The 20,357-nt window shown below is 45.5% G+C and overlaps 1 protein-coding gene across 2 annotated transcripts in view; it reads left to right on the forward strand.

Annotated features, from left to right (window-relative positions):
• Nucleotides 1–13,442, forward strand: part of UROS (uroporphyrinogen III synthase) — a 64,672-nt gene extending 51,230 nt beyond the window's left edge. For both annotated transcript variants that reach the window (XM_083149532.1, XM_083149531.1), the window contains 4 exons: nt 5,303–5,386; nt 7,651–7,733; nt 11,543–11,644; nt 12,097–13,442. In XM_083149532.1, coding sequence (XP_083005658.1) covers nt 5,303–5,386; nt 7,651–7,733; nt 11,543–11,644; nt 12,097–12,222 — 395 coding nt within the window. In that variant the 3' untranslated portion in view covers nt 12,223–13,442. The remainder of the gene's footprint in view (nt 1–5,302; nt 5,387–7,650; nt 7,734–11,542; nt 11,645–12,096) is intronic.
• The last annotated feature ends 6,915 nt before the right edge of the window (nt 13,443–20,357 follow it).

The following is a 20,357-nucleotide window of genomic DNA, read 5'->3' on the forward strand; positions in this document are numbered from 1 at the left end:
CAAAAATGGGATTCTACTTAACTAGCGCTAATTATTGTCTGATTGTTGTCTCCAACGTAGGTGTCTCATTTGCGGTTACACCATGGAAAAAAATAAAACAGAATTTACAGTATATAGTGAAGTACGGTAATACATTAGAATATAGAATATATAAAAACATGAGAATCACAATAAAATGTTCATATTTGTCCACACATCCACGGAGAGGAAAAGATAGATAGATATTAATTACCAGAGTAAGGGTTTGAACTGAGTATTGACAGTTGAAAAAGAAGTTGGTCCAGTCTTATGCTGTGTAGTAATATATAGTCCAAATCGAATTGAAGATGACACTGAATCGAACAGCGTTAGCTGCATCCGATGCAGATTCGATCCCGATGCGCAACCCGCGGCATAGGGATTGAAAGCAGAAATAGATTTGTCTGGTTTTCTGTTCCAATCTGCCAGATCGAAAGCAGTCCCATTCGCCCCTTGTGTAACCGCAAATGAAACGCCTATGTTTGAACAACAATCGGCCAACTGAATAATCAGTGCTAGTTAAGTAGAATCACACACACACACACATCTGTCCTGCACATTCCCCTCCACCTTCCACAGCACATTGTGACTCCTGCATGCAGCACAAGCATCCCACCTCCCGCAAGCTGCAGAAGCTCCTACAATTGGACATTTTAGCCATCTCTCTGCATCCCAGTAATAGGGATGGCCATCAACCATCGATTATTCAAAATCATCGATGGTTTATGGTCGATGTTGAATATTTTTGCCATTGGTGGGGGAAAACCAGATGGTTTCCCTACATCGATGGCACAGCAAAAACAATTTTTTTTCCAGTATCGGGACACGGAGCATAGCTCCGCCCCCGACACCCGCGAAGCCCACCCATGTGTTTTGATTGGCCCACAGGCCAATCACTCAAACATAATATACATAGTCACATAGTAACATAGTAATTAAGGCTGAAAAAAGACGTTAGTCCATCAAATTCAACCTATCTAACTTGTAACTACTGACGTGAGTAAGTCACATCTAGAAGATTCCCTTAGTGGCCAAAAATGCACCCAGTTCTGATTTAAATACATTAACAGTAGTTGCTGTAACCACCCCCACCGGCAATAAGTTCCAGAATGTTACTGCTCTAATGGTGAAGAATCCTCTTCATAATTCAGTATGGAAATTTCTTTTCCTCGAGCCTCAGTACATGCCCGCGTGTCCTAAGTATAGGGCTGTTACTGAACAAATCCTCTCCCAGTTCTATATGATTCCCAATACTGTATTTGAACATACTAATCATATCACATCTCAACCTCCGTTTCTCCAGTGAAAACAGATTCAGCCTGGTTAACCTATCTTTGTATTCTAGTGATTCAAGAACTTTTACTAGCTTAGTCGCCCTTCTCTTCACCTGTTCTAATTCATTTATGTCCTTTTTAAGGTGCGGTGCCCAGAACTGAACACAATATTCCAAGTGTGGTGTCACCAATGCCTTGTAAAGAGGCACTATCACATTGGCATCCCTTGAATCCATGCCCCTTTTAATGCATGCCAGTGTCCGGTTTGCTTTTGTTGCTGCACTTGAGCAGTGTGCACTGTTTTTTCATCTATGATGACCCCTAAGTCCTTCTCTACAGCAGAATTTCCTATATTAACTCCATTTAGCCTATAAGTAGCTTGTTAATTTTTGTTCTCATAATGAATTACTTTTCAACGTTATTTTTCAACGTTAAACTGCATTTTCCACCTTTCCGCCCACGTTTTCAGTTTATTTAAGTCGCTTTGTAGTGTTTCCACATCCTCTCCTGAGTTAATTTCCTTACTCCATTTCATGTCATCATATTGCATTTTTACTCACTATGTCACTTCCAATATCATTATTGGATATATTAAACAAGGTGGGTCCCAGTATTGAACCTTGCGGGACTCCACTTTGGACCTTACCCCAGCTGGAATGTATGCCATTTACCACCACTCTCTGTCCCCAATTGTGCAACCAGTTTTTAATCTAATTATTAATTTTATCTTCTAACCCTAAATTACCTAGTTTAATTAATAACCTTTTATGAGGCACTGCGTCAAAAGCTTTAGCGAAATCAAGCAGTATTTCATCAACAGATTACCCTAAGTCCAGCCCCCTACTGACTTCCTCATAGAAGCTAATTAAATTAGTCTGACATTTAAGGACCTAGTTGCTCCAATATAATTATCTTTGTTAAAATCTAAATAAAATGTGATCATATTGTGATCACTGTTCCCCAATGTCTCCCTTATGGTTATATTAGTAACAATGTCCCCGTTGTTGCTTATCAAGAGATCCAGGATATTGTTATTTCTGGTTGGACTTTCAATAAATTGATACAAATAGTGGTCATTTAGGGCATCCAATAAAACATTTCCCTTAGCGGTACTAGTTGACCTATACTTCAAATTTATTTCTGGGTAGTTAAAGTCGCCCATAATAATAATGTCTCCTAAGCTGTCCTCTTTTCCCACCTGTAGCAAGAGGTCTTTTTCCTCCTCCGTATTTATGTTGGGTGATTTATCCCACCAAGTTTCAGTGATACCTATGAGATCAAAATCTTCCACCAAAACTAGGGTCTCTAGTTCCCCCATTTTACCAGTTAAACTCCTAGCATTTAGATAAAGGAATTTCAGATCTCATCTTTCCTTTGCCCTTGTCATGTTACCTGTTACAGTTGCAGAAGGTTCCTGAAATGATAAATCAGTATCATGGACAATATTTGTACTTGGCTGTGTGTCTCTCATACACCTTTCGTGTACCTTGTTCCCCTTTTCCTCCCTTCCCCTTACTTCCTCCACAATGTAGCTGTCTATGCCCTTTATTCTACACTCATTTATGGGTTTAAGGTTTCTAACTATACCCTCCGCCCCACCCTCCTAGTGTTGCACGCCACCCGGGTATCCCTGCACCCGGACGGACGGCGAGTGCAGCGTCATCTGACGCTGTGGACGCAGCGTCATCTGACGCGGCGGGGGACGTTGCCGGGCAGCGTCCCAAGCCTCACTCTGAGGCTAAGCGTCGGGGCATTGCTAGGCAACGTCCCCGAGCTTCCGCCCGGCGGCCAGGTACGCGCGCACCTGACGTCAGTCAGGCGGCGCGAGATTTGAATAAATAGCCGGCGTCTGCTTGGCACAGACGCCGGTTATAGTTTTTAGCTCCAGGGCTTTGTAGCTTCTACTCTCCGGTCCCCTGGGTCCTTGGTCCCAGTTTTCCTGGCTGCGGATCTCCTTTGCAGCCTGCCTGGTCTCCCAAGCCTTTCAGCTTGTGTCTGCCTGTGGATCCCTTGATTCCAGCACTTCACCGGACTCCTCTGCTGTATTTCATCCTCAGCCTGTGAGCCTGCAGCGGACCCACTGTCTCCATCTTCCGTGGGTCACGTAAGTGCTCCAGTGGAGCTCTGGTCTTTTCTTTCTTTGGTTCTCTGGCCCTCCGTGGCTAAGCCCCTCCGTGGGATTATCCTTGGTTATCTTCTTTGCATTTTTGTCCCCGTCTTTTTGTAATTGCTCCCTGGCCCCCGTCTGTCATTAGTGTTCTGTTTAGGCAGGAGTGTCACCGTTCTTCCAGATCCCTGCTTTGGGAGTCACGGTCCCTTTGGAGTTTTCTTGGGGACTCCCTTCTATCCACTGGTGTCTGCGACTAGGTCGCACTTCCCGTCTTGGCCTGGTGCCGGCAGTTAGGGGCCAGTTTCCAGTTAGCTCCGTTAGTCAGCTTATCCTCTTGAGTATTCCCCGTGGCGATCGCTTACCCCTTGTCACCACATAATACCTGGCTGCATCGGGGTCGGAGCGGGCTTAACTCGCTCCTTCGAACACGGCGGCCACAGGTGAAGCCTAGCTCCGCAGGGGTTTGCCATTTGCCTCGGGGACTCAACAGAGAGAGTGTAGGACCCGCTGTGGCCGTCCTAACCGGCGGTCCCGGCTATGGGCTCACGCCTTATTATCTCACCGTCTGGAACCCGTACCGTCCCAGGTGCCCAGGCCAGGGCATCGTAACACCTAGTTTAAAATCTCCTCAAGCCTTCCCACCATTCTACCCCCGAGCACCCCTGCCCCCTCCTCGTTCAGGTGCACGTCACGGCAAAAGAGATGGCGCCTGACCGAGAAGTCTGCCCAGTTTTCTAGGAACTCAAATCCCTCCCTCCTGCACCAATCTTTGATCCACAGGTTAACCTCCCTAATCTCCCTCTAAAACTATGTAAAACTATCGATGCTCACCCATTGCATCGTTTTACACTATCGATGGCCAGTTGTACTTTTGCCATTGATGGCAAAGGCACCGATGGCCATCCCTACCAGTAAAGCTCTGCAGTTCCTATGTGGCTGTCAGTGGGTGTGCAGTGCTGCACATTGGAAATATATATCTGATCTGCGGTCGGGTTCCCTGGGGGTACTGACCCCCAGTGCCCCCCCTTAATCCAGCTCTGAGCGCATTACATCTCATTGCATACTATTAAAATGGCCATAAACTACTGCAATGTATCTCAGCATTGTATGGCCTTCCAACCCCCTTTGTGCTGCCCCGGCCTCTCCGGTAACAGGATCACATGCGGTCCTTTCACATGCAATGTATCACATGCGACCTGATTCCCCGCCGCCTCTGGCAGGGGGTCCAAGTCGGAGGTCGGACCTGTTTGCAGATCCCATCTGATGCGCAAGGGACCGTGCATTGGATTGAATCGGATGTCAAACACATCTGATTTGGGCCGATCCGTCGGACTCGGGTCAAATCGGCCTAAATCGGACTAGTAAATGAGAGCAATTAAATATTTCATAAGTTTCGACAGGCAAGATGCAATTTTGGACCTATTCTTTAAGTCGGTAGGAAAGCTTCCATTGCACCCAGTGTCGGACTGGGGAGAACGAACGGCCCAATAGGGAGGGAATGCAGCGGTATGGACTTATGTCACCAGTCCATGGCCCTGTTCCACCAATCAACGAAACCACTGATAATATAATAATGTATTATTTGAGTGCACTGTCTGGAGAACCTAACCCGTAAGGGAGTTGGAGAAGCCATCAGACAGTAGTGTGACCCACAGGGCACCCCGGCCCCCCTCGGCCATGCCACTCCGAAAACCTCAGAGCTCCAGTGCAGTTTACCAGCTCTAACCGTGCATGGTAACATACATATCTCCACAGTATCTACACAACTGCATGACACTGTCAGCCCTGGGTGGGACTTGAGACAGTCCCATAAAAATGTGACTGTCCCCCGAAAAATCGAGATGGTTGGGAGGTATGTTATGGTTACTGTGTATTGCATGGTCCACATTCTCTTTTTCAGAGCAAGTGTCTTATTCCGGTCCAATCCTGTTCCCATGTGGTGCTCTGAAGAGGGAGGTCCTTCCGAAGAGACTGCAGGAGAAAGGTGCGTGATGTTAGACTGGAGAGTCAAAGTAATGCTAGTGTACTGGAGTCTCTACAACACAATAAGATTAGTGTTTTGTTCATCCCTCCCAACTGTCCCAATTTTTTTGGGGACAGTACTGTTATTTTTGGGACTGTGCCACCCACGGGCACCAATGTCCTTCGGTGGCGGTGGGGGAGAGTTATGCCTGTCACTCGCTGCTGAGTAGGATCAGAGAGGACCAGCAGCATTCAACATTTTAAAAATGCATCAGGCTCAGGGTTGCCTACCCTTCCGGAATGGCCAGGAGGGTCCCGGAAATCAGGTCCCCCAGCCGGCAAATCGCGTCATTTTAGTCCCAACCTACCGCAGTGCAATGCCTGAAAAAAATGGCATTGCATGGTGGGGCGTAGTTAAAATGGCGCTATTGCTCTGGCCACGCCACCAAACAAGTAGCCCCTCGCGTGACTCCGCCCCTGCTCCCGCCCCTTTTCGCTCCCGATGGTGTGACTCTGCACATGTATGTAGACGAATATACGCATGTGCAGATCCACAGTACAAACACCTTCATCGACTGTCGTACAGAGGGGGGGGGGGGGGTTGACAGGGGGCTGGCACATGGGGACATCCAGCATTTCCTAAACATGCCCACATATATGATGGGTGTGCCCAGAATAATACTGTGTGTCCCCATGCCACGGAGGCGTGTCGAAGTCTGTACGGGGTGTGCACCTAACGTCACAGGAACAGGCCATCTCCGGGGGGGGGGGGGGTTAAAAGTCAGTTCAGATTGTTATCGGAGAGCGGGCAAAAAATGATTCGATGGTCGGCGACCAAGAAATGATTTTTTGCCCGCATGGGAATGGATGTGTCGGCATCCACATCCATTTGCACTGTTGAACGGGGCTGGGGGTGGGCGTTTGCTCACCGGTGGACGGTGTTTCAGTGTGCCGAATTTCACTGTTTCCCAAGCCAAGCTGAATCACCCCTATAATGTGTAACTGTAACCGTTTAATATCAACATTATTGATTTAAATAAATTTAAATAAAATACAAAAAAAGCCCCCTAGTAATACTGGCTTACAGGCTGCCACAATCCACAACAGGTTACCCAATGGGGATACGGTCATTTGGTCACCAACAAGTTGTTAGGTCGACATGCATTTAGGGCGACATGAGTCTAGCTCGACATGGGTTAGGTCGACATGGTCATTAGGTCGAAAGTCAAAAGGTCGACATGGGGGTTTTCACTGTCTTCTGAGCCGACATGTGCCGACAGGCGGTATTTCATGCCCTACCATCCACTAGGGTCAAAAAACAGTGAAAACCCCCCTGTCGACCTTTTGACTTAACCCATGTCGACCTAATGACCCTGTCGACTTAACCTATGTTGACCTAGACTAATCCATGCTGCATGAAAGATCAGAAGATTTAACAAAAGATTCACAGGAACGCACATGGGACCTTTGGTAAAGAGAAATCTTTGGTAAAGATGTGCGGTTGCCTGAAATCTTTTATCCAGGAAGGACAATAGATTTCAAGGCTAATTTATGCACAGATCTTAAGATCGGAGATCTTTCTAGTGTGTGTGGGCACCTTAACTCTCTCTATACACGTTACATCTGCCCCACCTGCAGTGCACATGGTTTTCGCCCATTTAGAGAACACATTTGTACTGCAACCAGATCTGAATAAGGGCCTGTGTGTGTGTGTGTGTGTGTGTGTGTGTGTTCTAGGTTTTATTTTAGGTTTTGAAGCCTTTTGATTAGTTGGAAAATAAACAAACACCCCGACGATGCGAGTTGCTTTCAAATCAACTTTAGAATTTAAATTATGTGCGACTTTTTCAGAAGATAATAAGGATCAAGTCCACCAGGGGGTCCCGTTGCACCCGGGGCCGGGCCTTGCCGCACGCATGAAAATTGAATGGTGCGACAGAGAAATCCCTGCGGAACACGGGGATCTGAGATCCTCGGAACACGGGGTAATTCTGTAGCACACGCTATAATGCGGCCCGCATCCGAGGCTGCCGTTAATAAGCCTTTTTTTTAAATGGGAGCAATCATCGGAGGTTTCTCACTTTTTGATGAGAATTGTGAAGTGTGTCCTCCATGCAGCAGACACTTTATTGTATTATCGAGATTTCCATAAGGAAAGCGGATTGTGGCGTACAATTTAAGTGCTCATTTTCTCCAGTGCGAAATTGCAGGTGTATGTCTTTGTAATATGCCAGTGTTATGAGGCTGCCTGTTTTATAGAAATACATTTTTATATTCTAATTACAGATGTACCTCTGGAGACCGTAACTGTTTATCAAACGGCCCAGCATCCCGATATACGATCGCGCCTGACAGATTATTTCACAAAGGTATTAATATTAACTGCGCGCCATTACAAATCCTAATAAATGTTCACGTTTTACTTCCCACAAAGCCGGCGTTTGCGGCTGTGTTTGTTCATCCTCGCAGTCTCCGAACCACTCTTTTGCCGCCGCTGGTGTTGCTGTGCGGTGACACTTGTTTTATCTTCTGTAATGACTACGGGAACAGTTGCTGAATGCCATAAACATTTTATGTGATGGGTCTATAGCCGTTGCTCTGGGACTCATAACCTAAAACACGGCATAATGTTTTTGAAAACATTTTTTTTAAATATATTTTGTAATATTTTTCTTTCTGATGAAATACATTTCCCTGCAATGCCTGTGAATCTGCTCTGCAAGTGTCAGACCGTTTAGAACAGTGATGGCTAACCTTGACACTCCAGCTGTTGTTGAACTACACATCCCAGCATGCCCTGCAACAGATTTCGAATGGCCAAATTGTAAAACTGAAGCAAAACTGCTACAGGTTTACTATTTGGCCTAAATCTAATGCAGGGCATGCTGGGATGTGTAGTTCAACAATAGCTGGAGTGTCAAGGTCTGAATCACTGATTCAGAATGACGGTGGTGGACTAGGGGGATACAATTAGGCTGGTTGCCATACAGGCGCTTTTTTTGGCCTCATTTCTTACACCAGGATCCCAATAAATGCTCAATTAATAAAATAAACCAGCCCTCCTCCCAATAGTTAATAGCTTTGAAATATATATAAATATTTACTATTTATTTTACTGTTCTTATTAGATTTTTTTTTTTATTAGTGTTCCACCGTATTTGATTTATGAGAAATGTCTAGTTGTGTCACCCAGGCCTGTATCCCCTGATAAATGGGGTGCCGGACGGGGTCCAGACGTCCGTCGGCTATTTTCCCTTGTGGGGGTCCATGACCCCCATAGAGGGAGAATAGAATAGGTGGCTCGCGTAGTGAGCCACCTGCCCGCAAGGGGCTTAGTTGCGCTCCCCATGCTGTCTGGGTCCGGCCAGTCGGGATCCCGACGTCGGGCTAATGACTGTAGGGATCCCGACTGTCGGATCCCTGTACCACACCTGATAATTGATCAGGCAAAGTGGTAAGGTAAACCTGACCATCCAAGGCCTGAACCACCGGCAATATTGTTGTGTTACCATAGTAATGGCAAATCTGCCTAATCGCCGTAGATTGATACATAGAAACATAGAAAGTGACGGCAGATAAGAACCATTCGGCCCATCTAGTCTGACCCATTTCTTTAACCATAATGTCACCTTTAACCCTATTTGATCCATTTTTTTCTCTAAGGACATCCTTATGTCTGTCTTATGCATTAAACTGTTCTACTGTCTTAGGTAAATATTCAGTGGATGCCGGATCCATTCTGAAATTCTTTTGACGGAATGGATCCAACATCCATTAGTCAATACAGCGGCTAAGTCCGGATGTCAGATCTGGCTGCTGATTGATGCTCACCTGGCTGGTGCGGGGACCTGGTGATCGCAGCAGCGGGAGGCGGCACGATTGCCCGGGAGGCAGTGGGAGGCGGGATGAGGCCGGGTTAAGAGTGCAGGTGGATTAGCGGCTATTCTGTCAATCGGAACTTTTCGACCTGCCGGGAAAAAAACAGCTAGCATTGAATAGATCGGAACCCCTTCCGATATATTCATGTAAAAAACTGCTGTCTTTTCGGCAAGATGGCAGTTTCGACATCAATTTAATATACCCCTTAGTCTCTATCACCTCTGATGGGAGGATGTTCCACTTGTCCACTACACTTTCTGTGACACCATTTTTCATCAGATTCCCCCTGAACCTCCCTTCCCTCAGTGCACAGTTACCTCCCCTTCTGCATTCTGCAGGAGACTCCCTGAAATAGCAGCAATCTCCCTCTCTCCCTCATTAGTCTAGCAATCTCCCTCATGTCACCTAGCCCACATTCCACTGTTACTTTTTTTTTGGAAAAAAGGAATGAGAGACAGATACATTTACATTGAATCATCAGCACCATTTCCCAGCACTTTACCAAGTATAGTATCTCTTACTAACTGCTTTGGGGCTCATCTACATTTGTATATAAGTCATTTTACAAGATTCCTCTCAGATGTAGCAGTACACAGCCACGCTTCTAGGTGCCACGTTCACAATCTCTTTTCACAATCTCTCCATATATGGAACTAGACACGCCCTTTAAGTGGAGCATGACACGCCCCCCTCAATGGGGCGCTGTGCAAAATTCTGATACCAACTATAATCTCCCTGAAACTAGTTTTCAAAAGTAGGCAAGTATGCCTCTGTGTCAGTGCATGTCCTCATGTTCTAATACTTCTCTTCATGTAAATAATGTCTCCCTCCTGGACCTTGGTAGGACCCTTGCCATAATTTAAAGTTTCTGTCATGTCCACCCTTTCTCTTCTCTGCTCCAAAGTGTACATATTAAGATATCTTATTCTTTCCTGGTAGATTGAATTTTCCAATCTATTCTTGCTGTTTCTGTCATAGGTTCTGGAACTGTCATCTGGTTCTGTATTGGGGAAACTGTTTTGTATTTACATACACTGAATTGTCATCACAAATATTGGAGAGGATACACCACACAGCTGCTGTTACATTACACCTGAGTCAATAGGGAAACACTGACACAGAGCAGGTTGTTGGTTAGGAGACCATGTAAATTAGATGGGAAACAATTCATGAACCGGACTCATTGCTACCAGGACTGTTCCAGTAAGTTACATCCAGGTTCTGTTATCTAATTAAATGTTTGCCTACTCAGTCATCCCCCTTATGGCCGCTACACACGGGGATATTGACTAGATTGCTTAGAAAATGCCCCTACATTGCTGCACTCCTCCGGCACCATTGCACCACTCACTGCTGCTCCACACAGCAGCCTCCGACAGTGCAGCAAGGTAACAGAAGCCGCGAAGGGAAGACCTCACATAGACTCCATGCTGCCAGGGGAGGAGCTCATTGAGTCCAATGCCGGAGGCTGTACAGTACCTCTCTCCCCCTCCATTCAGGCAGCAGCCTCCTCTCCGCTGCTGGCAGGTGGTACTCACCCGCTGTCCCCACTTTTCCTTAATCCGGCTCTGCTCCTGTCCCTTGGCCAACATTGCTTGACCAATTGCAATCTGGTGGACCATCTCCCCAATCCTTGTGTATCCATATCTATTTACCTATAGATTGTAAGCTTGCGAACAGGGCTCCCTTATCATATTGACTGTCTGTAACTACCCACTTTGGTTTTTGTTTTCAAATAGTAAACTGTAATGGATTTTGCTGCGCTATATAAAAATACTGTTCATGAATAAACTGCCGTGTGTTTGTGCCGCTGCTCCGTCTCTCCATTTTGCAAGCCAGCTTTTGGCCTATGTTGGTGAACAGTATTATGAGCTGGTGGTCTGAATGAATACAAAGGACTGGAAAATTAATGTTATTGAGGTTAATAATACTATAGGAACAATAAAAGGGCCCAAATTATGTTATTTTAGCTGCTGTTATCAACTTTTGAACAAAAAAAAAATTCAGATCCAAAACCCACGAGTGCAGTTTTGGCAAAACCATAATGCGAAGTTAGTACAGATCTAAAACCAATACAGGAGGGCTGACGCAAAGCTTTGATTGAAACAATAGTGAAAAAGAAGTGTGATCACACATCTGCCATAACTAGAAAGGGGAAATGTTATCAGTTGATGCAATCAGGTATATATCCCTGGGGTCTTCTGTTATGCAGCACCCCGTTGTATTACAGCTTACGCAGATGTCGGAGAGCTGGATAATGACCACTTACCAGTTTCACATGTAACTTATTCTCCTCCAGGAAGGGATCCCGGCAAGTATCGTCTTTTTCAGTCCATCGGGAGTGAAATTCTGCTTGAAGATAATCCAGGAACTATCAAATGATCGACTAAACCAAATAAAGGTAAGTGGACACAAATCCGGTGATGTCAGCTGCCCGCCCCCCGCACCCGCCTCATCATTTCTAAGGGGCATTTTTGTGTGTGGGATATAAAATGGTGTTAAGCAGCATAACTGAATGTGGCATAATATGCAATAGGAATTCCAGTGTGTGGCATAATGTGTAATGGCATTACGTTTTGTGTGGCATAATATGTAATGGGCATTACGGTTTGTGTGGCATAATATGTAATGGGCATTACGGTTTGTGTGGCATAATGTGTAATGGGCATTATGGTGCTTGGCATAATGCCACCCCTTTGTCTGTAATATGTCAGTTAGAGGCTGATTGGTCGGTATGGCCAACTCCTCCACTTTATCTTTGGCAAATCCCCCCGTAATGTTTATCATGTAACATTCTCCTTATGTGTGTGACTGTTTCTTACAACTTTATTCTGTTTATTGCCCTTCTTCTAGTTTGCTGCGATTGGTCCTACAACAGCCGAGGCAATGACCGCAGAAGGCCTGTGTGTCAGCTGCACAGCCCAGAACCCCACAGCTCAGGAACTAGCACAGGGGATCCGTGGAATCCAGCAGCCATGACCATGCTAATGGTGGAAGAAGGAGTATCTGACCGTCGCCGTGGAAATGAGTGTGATCATAATGACATTACTGTGATGCCGTCCATATTGGAACTTTAAACATGTGATCTACAGTAGATCTGATGACGCTGAAGGTTATTTAATATTCTGTAATGGTCTAATTGGGGAACATCAGAACGAGTTGTCCCAATTGGGGTTTAGGTAAGGTGTATTTGTATCTACACACTCTTATGAATGGTTGAAGAGGTTATATAGCAACCAATCAGATACTCTCTATCCTTGTCTAGGATGCAATAAAGAAAAGACAGACTGAATCTGATTGGTTGCTATGGGTAACAGAGCCCTTATCATTTTTAGAAGCTTTTGAAAATTTACCCTTAACTCTTCTGTTCTAAAAATAAAACAGGGGTGAACAAAGTAAATAGCTAAATAATGAATATTGGTTGGTGTTTGTTTGTTTTTACAATGTAAAGACCATTGGTGCTTCTACTATATACTAGAGATTTCCTCCACCAGGATCAGACTGGCCAATTGGCACCTTTGGCAAATTCCAGAAGGGCCAGTTCAGCTGCCTAAAAATATGACGGTGCAATTCCGCCTCCTACTCTGACCGCCAGAGTACAGCTCCGCCTCCTAGCCTGGCCGCCAGAGTGCAGCTCCGCCTCCTAGCCTGACATCATTGTGAAGTTGGGATGAATGGAATTAGGTCTGCCAGGACACACTCCTCTACAATACAGGATTATTGTGGGGCTTTATTATAAGTTTTCAGAAGTGTCTAAAGCAGGGATGGGGAACCTTGGCCCTCCAGCTGTTCTTGAACTACACATCCCAGCATGCCCTGCAACAGTTTTAGCATGGCTAAATAGTAAAACTGCAGCAGGGCATGCTGGTATATTTAGTTCAACAACAGCTAGAGTTCCAAATCTTCCCCATCCCTGGTCTAAAGTGAGCCGATATCATTCACAATTATGTGCCCAAAACCGTGAATATATTTGAAGTATTAATATAACGTATACGTTAATATTATCGAGTGTGTAGCTCCCCTCCTTTTCCTAGTCTTGTCTAGAACAAAATGGTTTCCCAAACCATACGCTTATGTCGCATGTAGTTCTGAAACGTTATACAGAACTTTAAAAATATATATTTTTTTAAGTTTTAAAGATGCGTTCCAAAACTGGGAAGCACCGAGATCCCGTGCAGATTATGGGCCAGATTCTCTAAGCTTCAAAAATGATAAAATGGAGAGTGCTAAACAGCCAGCCAATCAGCTCCTACCTGCCATGTCACAGACTGTGTTTGAAAAATGTCAGACAGGAGCTGATTCTTTGGTTGTTTATCACTCTCTATTTCATCACTTTTGAAGCTTAGAGAATCTGGCCCAATGACCGTGGAAGGCAGAAGGGGTACGGCACTTTTTTCGTATAAATCATCCTGATTTATGTTGCTTTAAGTCAAATCTTTAGCATGCAAATAGGTTTGCTTAAATGTTGCAGGACGTGTTATTTATGACTCTCCTCCGTGGTCTGGTCACGTGGCCTCTGTTTACAGACTGCAGCTAATTACCTTGTTTCTCAGGAAGCCTGCTGCTAGTTTATTTGTGGAATCAATTTATAAAAAGGCTCTGCTGGCGATATTACTTCCGTACAGATAGTACGTCCCTGGTCACGGTCCGCAGAGAACCATCTATCTCGATTTCAGTGTCCGCTGATATAATAATGTGTGTGCTGCTTGTACATTTATTGCCGTCTTTGCCAATGCACCTACAGTACATATAGATCAAATGGATGATTTTTATCCGCTAAACAAAATCACAATATTGCTTAAAACTAGTAAATTGTGACTTATGTGCAACAATAAAGTGCTTGGTTGTGTCTAAGGGAAACTCCTGTGTGTTGAGCAGGTTGTTGTGGATCAGTGTGTATGATCCCTACTGTGCCCTGTATGTGTTTAGGTGGACTGTGTACATGCCAGTTCTGTTTATTGCCACTAGACGTTGACGGAACTCCACTCCTGGTAATACACTGATGTGTGCAAACACTAGGAAACAGGATACGGCGCGTAATACAGCTACACAAAGCAACGTGTGCCAGGCAAACACCCGACAGGGGGCACTTTCTGTGTAAGCAGCACGTTCGTGTACACACTGCTGTCCTCCTGTGTCTGCTGTGCTGCTGGATTGGTGCTGTCAGTGGGATGCAGGTGGAGACTGGTCCTGAGTGGGACTATGGTCGCGTCATTGAAAGCATTCTAGGCATTGCAAACGCTGCACGGTGCAAACAGACAGGGGCCTTATGTCCAGGAGACTCGCCTATAAGCGGTTCAGTAATGGACATGTTCCCCTACCATAGGGAGCGGAAAAGGTCCGCAACTTTGCACCGCCTTGACACCTGTTGTGTTGAGAATGCTGATTGGACAGAGACTGCACCATCCAATCACTGCTCTGTACGAAATTGCAAGGGCAGGTGGTGAGAGCACTTCAATGCTGCCGTTACCAACCGGAATGCTGCCATTACCGAGCGCAATGTTGCCGTTACTGACCGCATTGAAGGCTGCTGGCCGATCTGCTTTTTTTTTTTTAGAGTCGGATCTGTTTTGTCGAAACTGCTGTGGATTGTCGAATTCACGGACGTTTTGCGACAATTCGCATCCGTTTTCACCAATTTCAAGACTTTCCAACACTCGACTGTCGGTACATTGAATACCAACAGTCGAATTAGTGTCGGAAGTCGGCGAAAACGGGCGAGATTCCGACTGTTGGGACGTTCGGACAGTCGGAATCCCAGATTGAATAATCCCCGTAAACCTCAGTGGTGACTGGGCACACCCCTTAAGCATGGCACCCTACCACAGTTAAAATTAGTCATTCTATGGAGAAAAAAAAAATTACAAATTGGTTCCTATGATAAACTCTAAAGGTGGCCATACACACACAGATTTATCTTCAGATCTGTCAGGTTGGAACAAAAACATGGTTATGGATGAGAGCAAATGACAGTTGACCATTTGCTTGGAAATGCTGGAAAACTGACAAACTGTCACTCATCCATAACCATGTTTTTTTCCAACCAGCCAGATCTGAAGATAAATCTTACTAGTGTATGACACCTTTACTATAGGGACCTGATCGGAAGGCCTGCGTATTCCCACAAGCACCGTTAAATTAAAATGCTGCTCCGCTAGATTAAAATCCCGCCTTAATGTGGCTGCTGTGTGGTACTTCCTGACAATCTTGTAAACGGCGTGTGAATAGAAAAAGTAGCAGGATTTTATCGCAGCATGGCCTCCTGGATGCGTACTGCTAAGCTAATGTGCAGTGTTTCAATTGGTCGCTGTACAAATTTGCATCCGTGTAACGCTGGTAAATGCCAGATGGACCATAAGTAGTTGGTCCATCCAACATATCTGCATCAGCAGAGGATACTGAAATAAGTATTGGGGAGGCTTTATATACGGTCAGAGAAAGTATGGAAATGAGGGGCGTTTTAGGAAAGGAGGAGGCCAGTGTGCAGCGTCCTCTATCCCGGACCCCTCCTTATCTGCTGGGAGTAGCGTTGCACAGTAGATTGTAAGCACTAGAACGCTCAGACCAGTCTGTGCATGCGCAAGTCTCCGGGAACAATGGTGCGGCGGCCATTTTGTTGGGGAGATTTTTCCATCGCTGCTGCGTTGCATGGCAACCATTTTTTCCAGAGATTTCTGGCAGCAGCTGTCGCTGTACTTTCATATTAATAAATGGGTGCAGGGGCCCGTGTGCACCACGCATGCTGCACCCTTTATAAATATGCCACCATGAGTTCTGTGTTATGCTGATGCTGTCTCATCTGCCGCCTAAGTGGCACCAACTTTCCCTAAATGAAGTAATAACCATAAAGCTTTTCTCCTGTCACAGCCCATCTGCTCCACAGTAACATCTGTGCTGCTAATAGATGACTTGTATCCTATTTGCTATCACTTTATTGTTCCTCTCGCTGTCCCAGCTCTCACTAAGCGCAGACCTTTATCTCTCTGTGGCCTCCGCGCTGGTTGTCTCATCAACTATCCCGGTCCCAAATTGTAACTTTTTTGTTGTTATTCTCTGATTCCTTTGGAGATTGTCTGTCACTAATTCTTTATTTTGACTCCTGACACTTATTTCCTTTTATCAGTTTGCCCGTATTCCCCTTATCTCTCTCCCCCGGTAATTGTTTCCCTCAGTCTCTGCTGCCTGATGTGGGCTGCGCTGTTCTTTCCCTTATTGATCCTGTTCTCTCCCTGGTGCTGCCATTCTCTGTATCTCTCTCTCTTCTATACTATTTCTTCTCCTTTAGGCTCATCCTGACCTTGTTTAGCCTGTTCCCATTCCTAAGACTGCCCTCTAATTATATCTATCCCCCTCTCAGTATGCATTCTAATTACACCTATCCCCCTCTCAGTATGCATTCTAATTACACCTATCCCCCTCTCAGTATGCATTCTAATTACATCTATCCCCCTCTCAGTATGCATTCTAATTACATCTATCCCCCTCTCAGTATGCATTCTAATTACACCTATCCCCCTCTCAGTATGCCCCTTAATTACATCTATCCCCCTCTCAGTATGCATTCTAATTACATCTATCCCCCTCTCAGTATGCATTCTAATTACATCTATCCCCCTCTCAGTATGCCCCTTAATTACATCTATCCCCCTCTCAGTATGCATTCTAATTAAATCTATCCCCCTCTCAGTATGCCCCTTAATTACATCTATCCCCCTCTCAGTATGCATTCTAATTACATCTATCCCCCTCTCAGTATGCCCCTTAATTACATCTGTCCCCCTCTCAGTATGCATTCTAATTACATCTATCCCCCTCTCAGTATGCCCCTTAATTACACCTATCCCCCTCTTAGTATGCATTCTAATTACATCTATCCCCCTCTCAGTATGCCCCTTAATTACATCTGTCCCCCTCTCAGTATGCATTCTAATTACATCTATCCCCCTCTCAGTATGCCCCTTAATTACATCTATCCCCCTCTAAGTATGCCCCTTAATTACATCTATCCCCCTCTCAGTATGCATTCTAATTACATCTATCCCCCTCTCAGTATGCATTCTAATTACATCTATCCCCCTCTCAGTATGCATTCTAATTACATCTATCCCCCTCTGAGTATGCATTCTAATTACATCTATCCCCCTCTCAGTATGCATTCTAATTACATCTGTCCCCCTCTCAGTATGCATTCTAATTACATCTATCCCCCTCTCAGTATGCCCCTTAATTACATCTATCCCCCTCTAAGTATGCCCCTTAATTACATCTATCCCCCTCTCAGTATGCATTCTAATTACATCTATCCCCCTCTCAGTATGCATTCTAATTACATCTATCCCCCTCTCAGTATGCATTCTAATTACATCTATCCCCCTCTCAGTATGCATTCTAATTACATCTATCCCCCTCTCAGTATGCATTCTAATTACATCTATCCCCCTCTAAGTATGCATTCTAATTACATCTATCCCCCTCTCAGTATGCCCCTTAATTACATCTATCCCCCTCAGGGGTGTAACTAACTATTTAGCGGCCCCCCGCCGCACGTGGGGGGGCGCCCCCCCCCCCCCCGCCGCACCTAACCTGCCCCCCCTTCTTACCCGCGGTCTGCGTCTCGCCCGGCTCTCCGTCGGGACCTTCCTAACGTCACGGTCCCGGCCGGCTCCTGCTGCTACAATGAAAACGGACTCTTAGAAAATGGCTGCCCCCATACTGCAGACAGAAAATTGTCTGCAGTATGGGGGCAGCCATTTTCTAATTGTCAGTTTTCATTGCAGCAGGAGCCGGCCGAGACCGTGACGTCAGGAAGGTCCCGACAGAGAGCCGGGCGAGACGCAGACTGCGGGTAACTATAGCCCCGCGGCGCCCCCAATTTCTCTGCGCCCCCCCGCCACCGCGGGGGCTGCGGAGCTATAGTTACGCCACTGATCCCCCTCTCAGTATGCCCCTTAATTACATCTATCCCCTCTCACTATGCATTCTATTGACATCTATCTAGCCTTTCGAGTCCACCAAACCCCACCTGGTGAATGCCAGGCCGCCCCCTTTCGCAGCTTATGTTCGCACGCACTGGCTGCGCATGGATGTTTAACATAAATATCCATTCGCAGACTGCGGGGGAACACCCAAATCATTCAATGGTCGGTGACAATCAAATAAGTGACTCTTAAGTCACTTACATATACCTGGATGCTTGGGAGGAAGTGGGAGCCCCACATAAGAACCACTTGGCCCATCTAGTCTGCCCCTTTTTTAAACATGTTACCTCAAACCATATTTGATCCTTATTTCTTTGTAAGGATATCAATATGCTTATCCCAAGCATGTTTACATTGTACTACTGTATTTGCCTCCACCACCTCTGATGGGAGGCTATTCCACTTATCTACTACTCTTTCTGTGAAGTAATTCTTCCTCACATTTCCCCTGAATCTTCCTCCCCCCAGTGTCAGTGCATGTCCTCGTGTTCTGCTGCTCCTCTTCCTGTGAAGAATGTCTCCCACCTGTACCTTGTTAAAGCCCTTGATATATTTGAAAGTTTCTATCATGTCCCCCCTTTCCCTTCTCTGCTCCAAACTATACATACCTACTTCTGAACTGATGCTGATTTTATTTCTACCAGCTATACCCCTATTTATACTGTATCTTTCTACACACCCTGTACGTTACCTTGTAATTTGTTTTTTTTTGTTTGCTATGTACGGCGCTGCGGACACTTTGTGGCGCCTTATAAATAAACGTACTACTACTACTACTACTATACATATTAAGATCTTTTAGTCTTTCCTGGTACGTTTTGTGATGTAGGCCATGCACCATTTTAGTTGCTCTTCTTTGTACAGTCTCTAATGTATTTATATCCTTCTGGAGATATGGCCTCCAGAACTGAACACAATACTCTAGGTGAGGTCGTACCAATGACCTATACAGTGGCATTATTACTTCTTTCTTTCTACTGCTGATACCTCTCCCTATGCAACCAAGCATCTGACTTGCCTTCTTCATTGCTTTGTTACATTGCCTCCCTGCCTTTAAGTCCCCTGAAATAGTGACACCTAGATCCCTCTCTTCCTCAGTAGTTTCCATTATAGCGCCATTTATACTGTATTTAGTCTTTGGATTTCTGAGACCCAAGTGCATGATTTTGCATTTTTTGTAATTAAACTGTAATTGCCATGCTCTTGACCATTTCTCTAATCTACCTAGATCATCAATCATTTGTTTTACCCCCCTGGTGTGTCTACCCTGTTGCATACCTTTGTGTAATCTGCAAAAAGGCACATTTTACCCTCAATTCCATTTGCAATATCACCAATAAAGATATTAAAAAGCACTGGTCCAAGTACAGATCCCTGGGGTACCCCACTTGTAACCTTTCCCTCCTTTGACTGTACTCCATTCACTACAACTCTCTGTACTCTGTCCTGCAACCAAGATCTTATCCATTCAACTATCTTAGAATCCAATCCCAAGCTTTCAAGTTTATTTAACAGTCTGCAATGTGGGACAGTGTCAAAAGCCTTACTAAAATATAGATAAGCTACATCCACAGCCCCACCTTGATCTATTAGCGTTATTATTACACCCAGCGGTCTCATGGGAATGCCGGGCATTCACATATGTAAATGGTTTGGCCGCTGCCCCACGCCCGCACACTTGGGTGCGCCCAGCGAGCACCCTGTTCGCCGTAGCCGTTCGCACCCTGCTTCTGCACATGGAGAAGCAAAACATTGCTCCCTGTGCGAACACACGGGGAGCGAATGAACCAGAATAAGCCCCTTTATCCCATAATTAAGAGTGTTATTTTGTGGAACATGGCCATATTTCTGAGCAGCAGAATGGCCCCTAATGAGCATTTCTGCACCCTGGTTACAGGCCATGACCTCGTGTCTTTCACTTCTAAAATGATGCAGCCTGCTCCGCTCCTCCATAGAACACCAGTTGCCACCAACGTGAGACTCGTGTATGTTTGTACTGAGCCGACACATTCCGGGCACACTTTCAGGGCTGTTGTGCAAACAGTAGTGATGTCGCCTTTCTGTTGGGTGTGAAAAGCACAACACATTAGTGAGCAGTCAGCAAACTATAAGAGGAAGCAGGAGGGATGGAGCATG

This window comes from Crinia signifera, chromosome 6 (genome assembly GCF_055691185.1).
Source record: "Crinia signifera chromosome 6, ASM5569118v1, whole genome shotgun sequence".
Classification (NCBI taxonomy): Eukaryota; Metazoa; Chordata; class Amphibia; order Anura; family Myobatrachidae; genus Crinia; species Crinia signifera.